This window comes from Lampetra fluviatilis, chromosome 37, assembly GCF_964198595.1.
Source record: "Lampetra fluviatilis chromosome 37, kcLamFluv1.1, whole genome shotgun sequence".
Lineage (NCBI taxonomy): Eukaryota > Metazoa > Chordata > Hyperoartia > Petromyzontiformes > Petromyzontidae > Lampetra > Lampetra fluviatilis.
In genome coordinates, this window is record NC_136311.1 from 10,137,540 (window position 1) to 10,154,118 (window position 16,579).

The following is a 16,579-nucleotide window of genomic DNA, read 5'->3' on the forward strand; positions in this document are numbered from 1 at the left end:
TATATTCGCAAAAAAACATGTACTTTCACGTTAATTGTTTTACGGGAACTTTACTCAATAGATATGCAATTTAATATCCATTATACAAAACTTCGGAATTTCGTGCGCAATGACATAAAACCCCAGAGGTAATGGTGAAAACAGTGATGAAAATGGCAGCGAGAATGAAGGCGGTGACAGTGGCGATGGGAAAAGATGATGGGATAGTGGCGTCGCTGACAATACAAAGAATAACAATCGTAACGATTATAGCGGTGGCGGCCGTGCTTATGTTGCCACTCACTAGGCTATCACAGTTTGTCAAATAACACATGAGCGGATACACTGTCTCACACATGACAGAGTTTTATTGGAGGACCCTCTAAAAACTAAAAGAGGAAAGAAATAGAAAATCTCGCTTCGAATCCCAAACATATAACAGCGTGCAAAGCAATTCCAACTCTACGCCGCACAGAAACATCACGGGCAGGGCAGTACCAGTTGAGTAATTTACAGTCAGTCACTGCTGTATAGTACACAGTACAGCTCCATCACACCTCTAGACCACACTTTCTATTTGTAATATTGTAAGTTACTTTCTCCTCCACTCCTCTGCGAAATGGCAGATTTTCACTCGAATATCAGATACTGGTTGTGTTTCATAATAAGAAGAAGAATTGAGTACACAAAAGTAAAATAACAAGCTAGAAAGTGGCAATATTTGGCGCTCAAGAGAAATAACGAAGTTTTTTGTAAAGAAATCGGATTTACCGGGGGGTGCCTCCCCCACCATTGAATTTCCCTGCGGCACCGAGGACAAAACGATGCGCTCCGGAACCCAAGCCGAGTCCCACCTCGCGCAACGCTGACACACCGCCACGCGTAACACCGAGCGCGCAGTACGAGAGACTCACAGTGAGTGACTCCGGCGAGGGTCTGGTAGAAGGTGGGCGTGTCGCTGTCGTCCGTCAGGGTCACGCTGACCGTGCTCGCCAGCAGCCAGCGCGAGAGGATGAGCAGCTCCTTGTTGGCGAGCAGCCATTGCTTGAAGCGCTCGTAGTTGGCCCGCTCGCTCTGCGCGCATTCGCACGGAGGAAAGTCAAAAGTTCTTTCCTGCTCAAATGACCACGGAGGGGCATTCATCTCCTGTTGATTGTCCCCAAGCCAGCGGTGCTAATTCCGCATTCCCCATGGCAGTAGCTGGTCCCTCCACAATGTAACTACCGCCAATATTGTTAGCCTGTAACTTCACACTTTTTGGGCAAAGACCTACCCTCATTTTCATCCATTACATCATTTCCTTAATTGTTCTTGTCCAGTAATGGCCTCCTGATTCATTGATTTAATCTCTCGCATCTCTTCAGCTGCCTTTCTCTCCTGCTTTTCCCCTATTCTCAGTCTCCACTCCCTCGTTAAATGCGTCTATTTCTCATCGGTGGTCCTCATGTCAACATGGCAAGAGAACCACTGCTGGCTTCCAGTTGCCACGAACGTTCAATGTATTTAGCAGAGACAATGAGGGTCCAGTTGATCCCCAAACAGAATTTAAACTCACAACGCTCCCAACGCCAGTTGTGTGCTCTACCCATTGCACCACCAAGCCGGATAAAAACCACAAAGCACAGTAGGAATAATTTCTGAATTCACATGCAATCCCCACAAAGCAAACACCTTCATGGTAATGCTGAATTGATACTGATAGGTCGCAGTTAATTTTAGCTGCGTACATTTTGTTGAAAGTATTTTGATAATGTTAAGTCCAATAATCACAGAATATGCCCTTTCCATCCACTTCACATTTTTTACTTTGTTGTGCAAAGCACTCGCGACACAAATTCTACGCACGTCCTTAGGCGATGCGACATCACTGATAACACTGGTCAACACACTTTTTCTGGCATAAGGTATTCCAACGGTATTAAGGTAATTTTGGGGTGCTGATTCCAAATCTGGCATCAGTTTTTGTCTATCACCTCAGGTTTTTGAGATATCAAATATTGCATTTTCAATAAAAACTGCAGAAGAAAAATATTAAATAAATGTGGATATCTACATAAAATTATATTATAAACACACTATCCTAAAAATACAGCACCATATTTTAACACTAAAGCAGTCACTGACTCGCAACAACTTGCAATCATAAGTGACAGAGTTAATTTCGGGGAATAAATGAAAATGGGGTATGCCGATATATAAAAATGAGATGTGATAGAGCAAATCTGAGATCAGATTTGGAATCAGCACCCTGAAATTAGTCTAAAACAGCTGCAAAAGTCCAGGCCAGAAAAAAATGTTTTTTTATTTTTTGTTGACCAGTGTAATATTCCAGGCTCAAACATCAGGGTTCCAGTCTGAGATTAAATTCTCAAGTGACGGAGCACTGACAGTTTGTCACCCGTTAACTAGCAACAGCACAGACATCAGTTGCTTGAATTTAGTTTTTCAATTCATCCGCCGTAGCCGAGAGGGTGCTGCAATTCTCGCGCACGAATGCCACAGCGCAGTTGATGAGACGTAACTTAAATCGTCCGGCAGAAAAGCCTGTGATGAAATGCCTGCCTCGGGCTTCGAGAGCCTCTACCCCTAACACTGCCGAGTGCTGGCAGAAAAAAACCACTCCCGTCAGGTGGCCCTGGCAGCTCAAAGGGATAATACTGCCAGAGCACCGAGATCCCCGGATTTAAGCCTCGGCAATCTCCTGCGATTAAAATTGGGTTCTCAAAAAGTAGTGAGTTGGTGGTCTCACCCTGGTTATCAATGAGTGCCCTAAATAAAAACGGTCATGTAAAAATGTGCTTCCACTTAATTCAGCATCTTTCAGGTTTGAGGACCGTTGTTTTTTGTTAGTGTATCATGTGTGACAAACACCTCTGTAGTCATCCATGTGAAAAGGCACAATAACCCTCGTGAGGATACGAGACAACTGAAGGAAAATCTCGTACAATGCAACAATTCCAGGAAGCCATTCTACAATAATGGGGGGGGGAAAGCAATGATTTATGCGGGAGTTGCAAAATAAAATGTAATAGTCTCGTTTTATGACGCCGATAAGTACAATATACATGGGAACATGATCAACAAAATTAAATACAAAATAAAGACACGCAGTCCCCGCCTCCTACTCAATGGAATGTTGCCGTGGTGTGATGATTAGCACACTGGACCTGCAAGCCAGAGGTTGTCAAATCAATCTCCTGGCACGGCAGTGGAATCATTGGCCAAGTGGAAATGACGACAAAGTCAGTCGCTCAGTCAGTCAAGGATGGTGGGTGACAGTGCGTGTGTCCAGCATGAGGGGGCTTTTTAGTGGAGGCCCTTCTGCCAAGCAGTGCTGTGTTCAAGGCAATTGCAGGGCTGCACCTTTACCTTTTAAACTGTCACCTTTACCCACGGGACAGTGACATGGCCTAGCGGTAGCGTGTTCACTGCTTGCTGCAGGGGTTAACGGTTCGAACCCAGCGGCCACACTAATACTACGAGTGTAATAACCGGAACAATATAAGCGCCGTCCGCTTCACCGTCATCATTAAAGAACCCCTGATGTCATTCGCAAGCATACGCCATTGAGTGTCAGCATCAGGATAGAAATGTCAAATTCGAAATAAGCATCACAAATTACTAAATTGGGGCTACGCATAGCAGTAATCGCCCCGTGCTGGCAGAGTAACGCCCCAGCTCACTCTTGCTAATTAAGACACTCCTGGTCTCTTGAGATCTCAAATTGTTAAGTCAAAATAAATTTGAAATTGAAATTACCTCCTAACATCCAGCCCTTTCTTGGGTGTAAAGAGATCCGGCCACACTTCAAAGAAGGACTGTGCCAATATTGTTCCTTATCAGATTGTCTTAAATGTTTAAAGAGTCGTGCAGGTAACAAAAATAACACGCTCATAGAGGTAAAATGTGATCACTAATGCAGCAAAATAATGAACTAATTTGCATTCTTTGGATAGTGCTCTTTCAGTTGCATCCGGAAGGACAATGGAATTGATTAAATGTAACGCCTCTTCAACTGCTTGCTGTTCAATGAAAGTGGTAAAAAATGTGTGCAAATGGAATACCACAACAATGTCAGCCAAATCAATTAATAAAGTATAATCATTTATAATAGCATGAAGTGAAAACCTTCACTTAACCCAACAGATGATTTGTCTCCCACTGATGGAGAGACTGCGACGAAATCAATTACAGCGCTTGCCATTATCTAGGTGGGGTGCTTACAGTCACCACCGGCTGCTCGGCTGCTGGAGACGACATTGCCGACTACAGAATCTCAAAACACGGCGAGAATCCAGGCCCTCCGAAAACCCATCAAACAACTTATGCCTTTGTTCCCGACAATGTTGATTTCGTTCCACTTAAGGCACAAGTACACGGTGGAGCAATTTTGTCATTCCACCTCTGGATGAGAGCCTCCCCACATCGCCGTGAGTATCACGGGGGGGGGGGGGGGTTATATGACCGTGGCCAATTCACCACGCTGGTTCAGTGTGGGTTGCTAAAGGTGAGGCACCACACACAGACATACGTGGAAGCATAGCATCAGAGCCCAACAATGGCATTTTCTGCGCTGCACATTTCTGCAAGAAGAGGTTGAGAGGCAAGTAAGTCGCTGGTGACCTGTGCTCTGATGGACAGAGAGGCATGGGTGACCCGTGAGTGCTCACCTCTCTGAAACACTGGCGCACGGTTTCGGCCAGGGGCTGAGTCTCACACGCCTGGAGCAGCCCCTCCAGGCCTTCTCGGCTCACATAGCTGCCCGACTCGTTGGCACACAAACTGAAGATGTCTGCACTCTCCCACGGGCAGACACGGCAGGTGGCGTTCATTTAAGTTTCACGCACGGTTCAACGTCGCATATCCGGCCATTGCATATCCACCCTGACTAATCAACCACCTACATCCAGTAGCGTATATATTGCGCATGGACTGTCATTTTTCATAGATTGTCACATATCTGACCTTTTCACATTTCCATTTAAGCCTGTCGCCAGCTAGTCGTACTTGCAACATTGTACGGTAACTGGCAGTGTGAGGAAAGCTGTGACCTTTACAAGGTTAAAGTACATAACAAGTAGAAGGCCAGCACTCTGATCACCGTCCAGCGTGCGTGTGGCTCATGGTTCATCAACAGTGGTTGGGATTTTAGCGAGAAGCACAACTACCCGTGCACAATAACTCCACTCGTGTGACACACATACACACACACAGCCGTCACGAGACGCGCACTCGGATGCCGCTCGCTCACATTTGATCTTCTCCTCATCCCGGCCGCGGGTGAGCAGGACCAGGCCCACCACCAACTCCTTGAATGACAGCCCCTTTGAAGAGCCGCCGAATGAGTTGTATATCACCTGCAAAAGGCAGACGTTCAATTAGTACCTAAAACCAACCAACAACACAAGGCCTACATTTATTTTGTATTTATTCACCAATTTCCCCTCCCCCCATCCCCTACTGTGCCGTCGCTGTCATGTCACGAGACACAAGAGGTTGCAATGCCCCTCGCAGCGACACCAACTCCTATTGTTAGAAAAAAAGCCAAATTGAGTGCATAACCGATGGACTTGTCTTGTTTGTGCAGTCTAAGGTGAACGGACTGACGCTACAAACTCACGACACTTAAGAACCTAATTTAATCACAGGAGACTGCCTGGATTTGAATCCAGAATCTCAGCGGCACTGGCTCAATGCTCCTCCCTCTGAGCCATCCAAATGAATCTAGTGAGTGCAATTTGAAAGGCTTAATTCGTCCATCTTGTAAAAATGAAAAAACGATCCACAGCTCCGATTTAAAGCTTTCGTGACTGCAGGGATTCATCTTCTTGGTTCTTTCGGTAAAGTCGTCACGTAGAATGGAAATAATAAAATAATACAACATAAAACATAATCTTCTTGGTTCTTTCGGTAAAGTCACGTAGAAGGGAAGTAATAAAATAATAAAAATAAAACATAATAAAATAATTCTCACGACGTTTCGGCCACAACGCAAGCAGCCGTCCTCAGGTGAAAACCAGGTCTGTGGCCGAAACGTCGTGAGAATTATTTTATTATGTTTTATTTTTATTATTTTATTACTTCCCTTCTACGTGACTTTACCGAAAGAACCAAGAAGATGGATCCATAGCTCTTCATCAATCCACCACTTACCGTGGGCCTCTCCTTCCCGTATAAATAAAAGTGATTGCTTGACCATACTTCACCAAACTGGTCAGTGTAGATGTTTCTCTGACACCAGCAATCAAATTCAGGTTACTGGGTTCACAGTGCAGTGCACTGCAACTTTGTGAAAAGATTACTTACGTGATGAAGAGACATTACTATAGTACGAAATTTTTCAACTAAAAATCCTGAGGCATTTTAGTAACTTGGTGCATGCGAATTTGATTGAATAGTCGTGATGCGTCTTCAATTATTTTTATCCATTTTATTGTTGACCTACAGAGACACTTTTTTTTTACATTTCATTCCTCTCAATTATAATCCAATTGTGTTATTGGCAGCAGAGCATTTGTAAATGCACTGCACATCTTTGTGTGTTAGTACATCTATTGGCAGCGTGTCAGAAGACAAATTACCATTTGGAAATTTCACCATCCAGTGGTGGAGCTGTGACGCAGTGGTGTGCGCACTGAAATACGAACCCGGTTACACGAGTTGTATTCTTTGACCAAGGCTAACACGAGTGATATCAAAATGAGTCCTTGGTATCGGTACAGAGAATCGTAATGAAGTAAAGTCACCTCAAATCAGTGCGGTTGGCTACGTACGGTGCGAAACAAGTTCAACATACATACATACAAACAACCCCCATGATCAAAAAGCATGGCCTTCATCCACCAGTTGATTGATAAAGAGCTGTAAATTACTAATATGTGTTTCTACATTTGCAACGAAAAGTGCATCACCGTGTCGGATACCGGCCATGGAAGATTACGTCACAGAACTATACTCCATGCAAAAAAGATTTAACTACACATTTTTGGACCATCTTATGTAACAGGTACTATTCTACTTTACCGAGTGTTGACATCCCCAGCGTTGAACAGTACTCTCCTTTTTGCATTTGGATTGTCATCCAACACCGGGTAAAACAACAAAACATTTGCACCTATTGTTCTCTTTTAGCCCGGCCCACCCCCCCCAAAACGTTCCATTCATTGGCTACCACATTCAGATAATCCCCTCCCCCCTCCTCCCCCCTTAACTTGTATTTAAGGGTTTGTCTCTTGGAATTTTGCCTCACTTGATACAGTAAATCTAGCTGTGATGGTCCCACCTGATGACGGAGACTTGTGTTGCCTCCGAAACGTCGTGATTTATAATTTTATTTCTAGTATTATTTCTATTAGTTTATTTTTATTATTTATTTTTACCTACGTGACTTTACCGAAAAAACCTAAGAGTATGAATCCTTGCAGTCACGAAAGCTTCAAATCTATAATTATACTCCTCGACTCGCTTCAACAGGCCTCTTCGTGCACACTGGGGCCACATATTTTTACATGCCCAGCAAAAAGGGTGTTTGCCATACGCCACTCGAAGTAAAACCTCAATTCTCAGAGGCAGAATCAACTCAATAATGAAGTGAAAAAAAAACAACTCCGATGTGATTGTTTATTTGTGCAGACATTAGTGATCGGACTGAGGCTATCACTAGACTTGAGAAGCCGCTTGAAATCACGGCCTGCCTGCCTGGATTCCAAAACAGAATATCTCAGTGGTACCAGCTCAACAATATAACGATATTTGCCCCTTAGACACAGGGCAACCTCACCATTGTAACTTGTAAATAGGCACCAAGTCTTCATTTCTAGACTAGAAGGTGGCTGATTATACACTCCCACAAGATAATAGCGGATATGTAAGCAAGCCAAGAAAAAAAACAACATTACCATCTCGATTTAAAGCTTTCGTGACTGCAGGGATTCATCTTCTTGGTTCTTTCGGTATTATTTCCATTCTACGTGACTTTACCGAAAGAACCAAGAAGAACAATACCAAAGAACCAAGAAGAACAATACCATCGTGACGAACCATTATGATGGGTTAATATCAATTTTAGAATTTCTGATTCTGTAGATATCCAAAAATGTATTTTTTGTTAAATACATACACTTGTGTAGCATGACCCAAGATTAACTTTACTGAAAAGCCCGAAAACCCAGTTTGGTTAGTTGGTCAGGCCACCCAGCAGTGATATCAACAAGTGTTACAAGCATACATTTCCTGCCCTTTCCAACCCACACTGGAATACCGCATACTGTACAGTGAGCGCACGTGCTAACACAGTACACAGCTGTACGTGCAGGCAAACACTGCCAAGTGACACGATGTTGTCATGTTTGCCTTACAGAATTTCCACCAATTTGTTAGATTCGTTTTGGAAATGAAATTATGAATCGATAAAACTCACGCACGAGATGACATCACAACGTAAGAGTCCACGGTAAAAAATGGGTTGCTGCTATATTAGCTTCCATTGTTACAGGATTACTACTGAGTAGTGTTAATATCGCTGCACTGACCGAGGATTATGAATAACCTCGCCTGACGATTCGTTGTACTCGATGAAGTGTGTGCTATTTTTTAAAAACTTTTATTGACGACAGGCCAGAGGTCACAAACGAGTTTTGATTCCTTACCCCCGTACCCGTACCCGGCCGCACCAGGGTCGCAAACGGCTACCCGTACCCGTACCCGGCCGGGTACGGGTAGCCGGGTTACGGGTAGGGTACGGGTACCCGGTTGCGACCTCTGGCGACAGGCTCTCCGGATTATAAATCATGACAGACAGGATGATTGGTGGTTCTCACCTCGGCCACTTTAGACGGCACACCTTCCCCAAGCACCTCCCTCACAAAGCACAGCTGGTTCATGTACGCCAGACCACATGACCGTTTGAAGGCATCGCGTAGCCTCTTCAGCTCATCATCCGTCACTGCGTGCAGAAGGGAAAAGGTCACAACACGGAATTAGCGGTGGCAACTGAACAATGAGCAGCAATCGCATATGTGAATGTCATAAAAAGACAACCATTTCACAGCATAGACGAGCTAGTGAATCGACGTATTGTGTATTTTTCTGGCATGACATAAACCATTTCACAGCATCAATGAACTAGTGAACTAGTCTTCTTCTTGTGTATGGCTGGATGAATAGCAACTTGTACGTCTATGTCTGGATTAGGTAACCAGAAGAATGGCTTCAACTGATGTGTGGTAAAGTTCTGCAAGTGTGGTGGATTGCTTTGACGTGCTATGCAGCACAATTTTGAATTATGTAGAATGCCAACACGCCCCGAGAGTGATGTTAAACTCCGACCCGTCACGGTGTCACCTAAAAAACAATTCAAGAAAACCTCAACCATCTTTCCCTAGTTATGGCTCAAGAACCCTGGCATGGAGTGCGGTGTTGCAAAGGTAGAGAGAAGAGGAAGTGGTGACTGGATAGGATGGAGAGAGCTTGAGCCAGGGACCTGCCCTTGGGTACATTGAGAAGTATGCAAACACATCTGTACCCTAAGGACATTATCACAAAAATTATAAAACGGAAAATATCAAACGCCTTTTTACTGGAGATTTGGAACAACCTACTTTGATGCTGTTCCCACCAAAACTGGCATGAAGCCTGGTCTTCCAAAGCAGCTTTCAATATACAAAGGTGGTTGTTGTCCCAACAACCAAATAAACATGCAGCAAATACATATTGATTGCGACGTTTGTAGATGAACTGCTCCAAAATAAATGCATTTCATTTATTTAAAAAAATTCTCACTGCATCTCAGTCCTGCCACTGTGTTTCCAATTATAAGCCAGAGGAAGTTTTTTTTTTTGTAAATGCCTACACTTTGTGATTGGCACCCATAATCTACCTTAAGATATTTAATTTATATATATACGGTACATATTATTCTTATGAGTGTATAGATTTTATATCAGAAATTCTGTCACAATTTTTTACATGAGTTCAAGAGCTGCCTGGGCTTATTTGTTTCTCATTTCAATTTTACGTTGCGTTACATTGTGTTGCTCTACGATGTCCGACCTTGTATTACGTTTGTTATGCAGTATTTTTATGGGCTCTCAGCTGTTTTAACTAAAGGTCATCTATATATTCCACCTATGCAAATAAATAAATTTCTAAAACTTCCTCACGTGAACATATAATTGCTGATCTCCAACAAGATAATTTTGTTAAAGGAAAGATTTTTTTATTAACTTAAATGATTTTCCAAATGCTTTACACTCAAATAAACAACACCCAAGGAGTACAGCGGTGGTACAGTTGTTAGCAAGCTGTGCTCTGAACCCGGCAACCAAAATTCAATTCCCGTCCACAACAAACATCAGTGGCAATTGATATCATGATCGGCCTTGCCCTCCCCACCCTCGCTAACCCACACTGACCTGTGTATTCGAAGTATAATGTAAGAAAACCTTGACCAACACGAATGATGAACGGAAGCTTTCATCCATTGGTGGAATTAAAATGGATGGAATTGAATTATAGTATACATAACACTTTACGACGTAAAAACAAACTAATTGGAAACCCAGTGAATATTTGAGGGGCCCTGGACTGGGATGTTTGGCAAATCCCCTTTGGCATATTGAAGGGAAGCAGAGTACCTAGATTTAAAAAAATACACGAGGCAATAAAAGTCAAAAGTCTGAAAATGGGATACAACCCAATTTGCTGTACTTACCACCCTGCAGCCCAGAGGGGGTAGGAGAGTCTCACATCACATGCTGATCTCTAGGTGATCCAGCAACGCTGCCTCGAAAGTGCCAGGTTAATAGCATGTGCCACCACACTCGGCTAAAAAGTCAACCGTCTATTGAAAAGCACGTTTACAAAATCGCCTACAAGCAAGCAAACACCACGTTCACCATCCCTGGGCAACAAGAGTGGCAGTTCACACACAAAGCCCGCTGTGGGTTATGAGTGGTGTACACCACAACATTACCAAGGAAACAAGAATACAGCTAGCTGTCTGTGCCATTATGTGTGGGAGGCAGGCATCTTCTTATCAAGTTAGTGAGACATGGACCCAAAAAAAAAGCTTTACAGCTAATGACACCTCAACTCACTGGAGACACTAATCAAATGAAGAAAAAAAAACTAGCTTCAGCACCCTGTTGAGATTCGTTAGGGTCAAGTCCATAAGAGCTGACCCCAGGCCTTCAACATTTGGCTAATCGTAAGTGACTTTTACAGTTAGTGTCCTTACTCTGCAAGTCAGAATTAATTTGGAATAATGTTGATGTCAGTCACGTTGTCCTGTTTCATCAAAATGTACCTATGAGCCGTGCCGTTTCTCACCGCTGGCTGCGTGTATATAACACAGCACGAGAAGTGCGGCTTATTCTGCACACAATGCAGTACATAAGAATACAGCATTGTCAAGCAATCATTTTAAGGACGGTTAAGTAAGCCATGTGCAAGTAATAATGTTTGACGAATGTGTTGAGTTTATTGCTATTTGCTGTTGCTTGTGCACCAGTGCCAAAACCGAATCACCATATAATTAGATTGGTAAGTGGGTGGGCCCAGGACCAACTTAGATATCACGAGCCACGGATATTCGCCGTTGTCAAACATCCAACTAAAGGTCGCCAAGTTTAAAACGCCGTGCACAAATAACCGTGTCATCACTCCACTAATTATTACCAACATTATTATTACTGGAGAAGCCGAGGAGCACATGTTTCCACGAAAAATGTTGGCATGTATAATGTCATAATTGTTTTTTTATCCTTTTATTTGGCAACAAAACTGACACCTTTTTTTACGAGGAGTCATGTTTGCATAGACCACAATACCTGCAGTCATAATGCAAACAAAAAACATAACGCTGATAATGTATGCACTGTTCTTGAAGTTGATTGGTCCACACCCGAGACAGCTTTCCTTAGAGCCTAGTCTCACATGGTGTTGGACCTGATGACGCCAAAAGGCGTCATGACTGCAGGTATTGTGGTCTATGCAAAAATGACTCCTGGTAAAAAAAGGTGTCCGTTTTGTTGCCAGATAAAAGGGTAAAAAAACAATTATCATATTTTTTACTGGCAAATGAGGTACCAATGATGTATAATGTCCATAAGCAACCTGCAAAGGTGGCATATCACGCAGGAGGTCGAGCTTGCGTGAAGCACCTCCCTGCTGCTTCATGTGGGAACTTGCACTTAATGCATGCAGTACAGAAAGTAGGCTCTGTCAAGAGTGCAATTTGAGGGGATGCTCTCATAAAATGCATGCGATTCCTCAAAGGACTCTGGTTTCCTCATACTGTACATGCAAAACCCTAAAATAAATAGACTCAATATCCGAAGTGACTTCCTTCCTGAAAAGGTGATTTAAATATTGTCCTCCGGCAGATTCCCCGGTGTAAGTTTGCTACTTATAACAGAGTTAAGGCATTCCTAGGGTTCATGATTAATGAAAAAGACTCAAGGAAAGAACACAGCACTGTCAAGTTCAAAGTAAATCTTCCAGGAAGACTCGCAGTTAGAATAACATAGCCCCATGATTCTTAGCGTCATGATTCATTTTGAAAACTGACATGATAAATGCCTCCTGACACCACATTTTATTCGCAAGATTATCTAAGGCCTTTGTTGAATGTGCAAAATAAAGGAAAAGCCATCCTAACCAACATTTAACTCATACGGCATCATAGCTTCACCATTGTACAATGTGCTCAAGTGGATTTAGAACGCACATCTCTTGCATTGTGCACAATTACAAGATCTGCAACAAAAGATATAGTACTGCAACTTCTTTATAAAGGAGGGCCTATCTCGGGATGTGATGAAAGCAAAGAGCATTTCCGTGAACCAGGCGAAGGGCTTTCTGGATAAGTGTTTTTCAACAGCATTTGTTTAAACAGGGAAACCATGTAGTTTCCTTCTCGCCATCATTGGCAAATGTGTTAGGCAAGAACACTCACTCCATAAACACCGCCGACTCCCATTCATCACAATAGGTAGCTTTGTATTCAGGTTTACAATAATGTGTCAATAGTAACGGCTGTAATTGTCACGTGTACCTTCTAGGCTTAAGGTTACTGTAACTCGGTGACTATAAATACACGCTGTACATCTTCATGGCATCAGATGACTGTCGGATGTTTATTGGTTGTTCTATTTAATCGCTAATTACTGTAGCAGAGGATGTTAATGTGAAATATGTAGGCATTGGATTTTGGGTCAAGGGTAATAGTTTCTGGTCAAAACGCATTTTTCATTTTGACATGTGCTAACCAGATTAAAAGTGCGTGTGAAATGCATGCACGTAATACCGTGCGCTATTACATCATTTATTCACATACGATCATTGCTATCTGTACGATGGCTCAAACTAAATCCCTATGAAAACATGTCTTTGTCAGCAAGGCGTAAAGGGTTCTATTTGGGCAATCACCAGTGCGCACCATTGCTCTTTAGCATTGAACTTTAAGTTCTCGAAAGGCAGAGCAGGAAATGCATTTTTAAAAGATTTAAGCAAACACTGTACACGACGCTGAATTAGCCAAATCGTTGGCATCTTTTAACACTCTTCCCGAGTCCATTTGCTGTATATTCAAATACAATATTCTACTTTAAAGCAAACGCATGTTGCAATTTTCCTCCGCAGTGTTATTTTCAGAAACACCCTTTCAGTGTCACCATTACAATGCATGTCAAAGCTTTACGCACTGACCACTTAAGTAGGCCTCCTAACGTGACAAATTTGTGGGCTCACACACAGCGAAATCACCTCGTGTACGCACGATACTCCAACGCAGCCGTTGTTGCAAGCTGTGCGTGTGCAGCGCAGAAAGCACGTCTCTAACCTACACTAAAAAGTTGATATTTCAGTGCTTTCCCCTGAATATGCATTTCTCAGAGCATTGCCATTTCCTCTCACATGCAAAAATGCTCAATAAGGAACTACCCCACATATCTTAATGTAAGGCCCTCCAGAGAGCAATGGGACTCAGTGAAGCTTTTCCTGGATCCACAATTGGACATTATTATTCAGTCACAGTGCCTCCATTCACGCACGAGAGTGGGACGGTGTTATTACACACGACAAGGGGCAGTCCGAGTGATGGAAATGTCACATTTGTATGGTGGGGAACCATATCTCCATAGCCACAACTGCTGCTACTGCCTCTGCAGTCTACAACACAATTCAGGATCCATTTTTATTGATCATGGAGGGATGATTATCATCATCATCATCATCACCACCACATGGAAATATGTCACTTCAGACATCAGCTTTACCCAAACCACGCCTCAAACAGCGACTTGGGCTGCCCAGGGTGGCATCAAACATCTGCCGAGCCCCAAATCACCACGGGAAACCCATGCAGACCAGCCCCCCCTCCCCCTGCAGTCTCGCTAGATCACAGCCCCCAGGCTTAAGTCACAAATCGAGATGGGACCTTGGAGAACTGAAAGACAGACTGTCAGATCCTGGCGCAGGCCCATGCCCTCTCTCAGCCAAGGAATTAGACCGCACCCAACCCCAATTCCAGACTCAACCAGGGCACGGAACAGAACCATTCACAGCCCCAGCCCCAAACTGAGACAGCCTAAGATCCAGAACCAAGCAAAGTAAACCCCCAGGTCCATGCACAGATCCAGCGACAAATTCAGAAACCCAGTCGCCACCAACCCCACACGCAGAACTAACGACCAAAAGTTACATTCAAGAACCAGTGTGACACCATAGACCCGAACCTCGATGAGACCCACACCCAGAACGAATCACGTACACGGCAGCAATAGACCCAGAACTCAACCGAGATTCCAAACTCAGCACCAGAACACACCAGACCTAAACCCAGACCAAAATCAAGAACCCAGTCGCCACCAAACACCAAGACAACACCGAGAACCTGATCGCCCACATACCCAAACCCAGAACACACAACAACAAAAACCACAGCCAGCATCAGACACAGGATTGGGCCACGAACCCAGACATATAAAACGATATCCAAGACCCAGCATCCCCATCCCAAAGATTCACGCTGTGTCTGGCACAAGAGCCAAATCTCGCTCGTTCACACGGAGCTAGCGGACGCAGCAACCAAGGAAGGGAAATGCAAGCAGGTGCCGCGATGGATGTCAGGCCGGGGAAGCTTGGTAGGGCAGGTAGATAGGGCAGATAGGGCAGGGAGGTAGGGCAGGTAGGGCAGGCAGGGATGTAGGGCAGAGGGATAGGGCAGACAGAGATGTAGGGCAGGGAGATAGGGCAGCTATGACCAGTGAAGGGGGGGGGGTCGGGGCTGGCAGGAAGAGAGAGGGGCAGGAAGAGCCACATGGTTGACCGTGGACACGGCAGAGAGCGGGCGAAAGTGGCTATGAAGGGCAGCGGAGTGGGGGGAGAGAGCTGGGGTAGAGATGGAGGGCGGCCGTGTAGAGACGAGCCAGAAGGTGGACACGGCGGTGGGGTCGGCGTGGGGTCGACATGAGGAAATGTGGGCGGACATTGGAGGGAGGGCGGCCAAAGGCTGCGGCCAGAGAGGGAAGGGTCGCCGAGGAAGGGCAGACGGCGGGATGGGGACTGGGGAGAGACAAGAGGCGAGAGGGCAGCGGGAGGTGGTTGTGGTGGGTGGTTGTGGTGGGTGGTTGTGGTGGTGGTGGGGTGGTGGGGTGGTGGTGGGTGGTTGGTGGTGGTGGGTGGTTGGTGGTGGTGGGGATGTGTGGTGGTGGTGATGTGTGGTGGTGGTGATGTGTGGTGGTGGTGATGTGTGGTGGTTGTTGGTGGTGGTGATGTGTGGTGGTTGTTGGTGGTGGTGATGTGTGGTGGTTGTTGTTGGTGGTGATGTGTGGTGGTTGTTGTTGGTGGTGATGTGTGGTGGTTGTTGTTGGTGGTGATGTTTGGTGGTGGTGATGTGTGGTTGTTGGTGGTGGTTGTTGGTGGTGGTGATGTGTGGTTGTTGGTGGTGGTTGTTGGTGGTGGTGGGTGGTTGTTGGTGGTGGGTGGTGGGTGGCTGGTGGTGGGTGGTTGGTGGTGGGTGGTTGTTGGTGGTGATGTGTGGTGGTTGTTGGTGGTGGTGATGTGTGGTGGTTGTTGGTGGGTGGCTGGTGGTGGTTGTTGTTGGTGGTGGTTGTGGTTTGTGGGTGGTGGTGGTTGTTGGTGGTGTGTGGTGGTTGGTGGTGATGTGTGGTGATTGTTGGTGGTGGTGATGTGGTTGTTGTTGGTGGTGGTGATGTGTGGTGGTTGTGGTGGTGGGTTGTGGGTGGTGGTGGTTGTTGGTGGTTGTTGTTGTTGGTGGTTGTGGTGGTGGTGGGTTGGCGGTGGGTGGTGGTTGTTGTTGGCGGCCAGCACCTCTCTTGAGCGCGTCCTCGTACGCCAGGAAGCCCAGCTTGGATTCCTTGGCGCCCATTGCGCCCTCATGTCACTTGCGGAACCCAGGGGCGCGTACAGGGTTGTTGTTGTTGACGAGCAGCGCACGCAGCACCGAAGACGACGACGATGATGAGAAGAATGAGGAGGATGATGATGAGAAGGATGATGATGAGGAGGAGGAAGCAATCGCAGCCGAGGAGGGATGGCGCTGCTGCTGCTGCCGCTGCGCGCCCCGTGCTGAGGGCGG

The 16,579-nt window shown here is 45.1% G+C and overlaps 1 protein-coding gene across 2 annotated transcripts in view; it reads right to left on the minus strand.

Moving 5' to 3' along the window:
- Positions 1 to 16,579, minus strand: part of USP32 (ubiquitin specific peptidase 32) — an 80,804-nt gene extending 64,225 nt beyond the window's left edge. For both annotated transcript variants that reach the window (XM_078873818.1, XM_078873816.1), the window contains exons 1-5: positions 16,312 to 16,579; positions 8,799 to 8,923; positions 5,231 to 5,336; positions 4,650 to 4,771; positions 894 to 1,053 (exon numbers count right to left, since the gene is read on the minus strand). In XM_078873818.1, the coding sequence (XP_078729944.1) occupies positions 894 to 1,053; positions 4,650 to 4,771; positions 5,231 to 5,336; positions 8,799 to 8,923; positions 16,312 to 16,369 (571 nt within the window). In that variant the 5' untranslated portion in view covers positions 16,370 to 16,579. The remainder of the gene's footprint in view (positions 1 to 893; positions 1,054 to 4,649; positions 4,772 to 5,230; positions 5,337 to 8,798; positions 8,924 to 16,311) is intronic.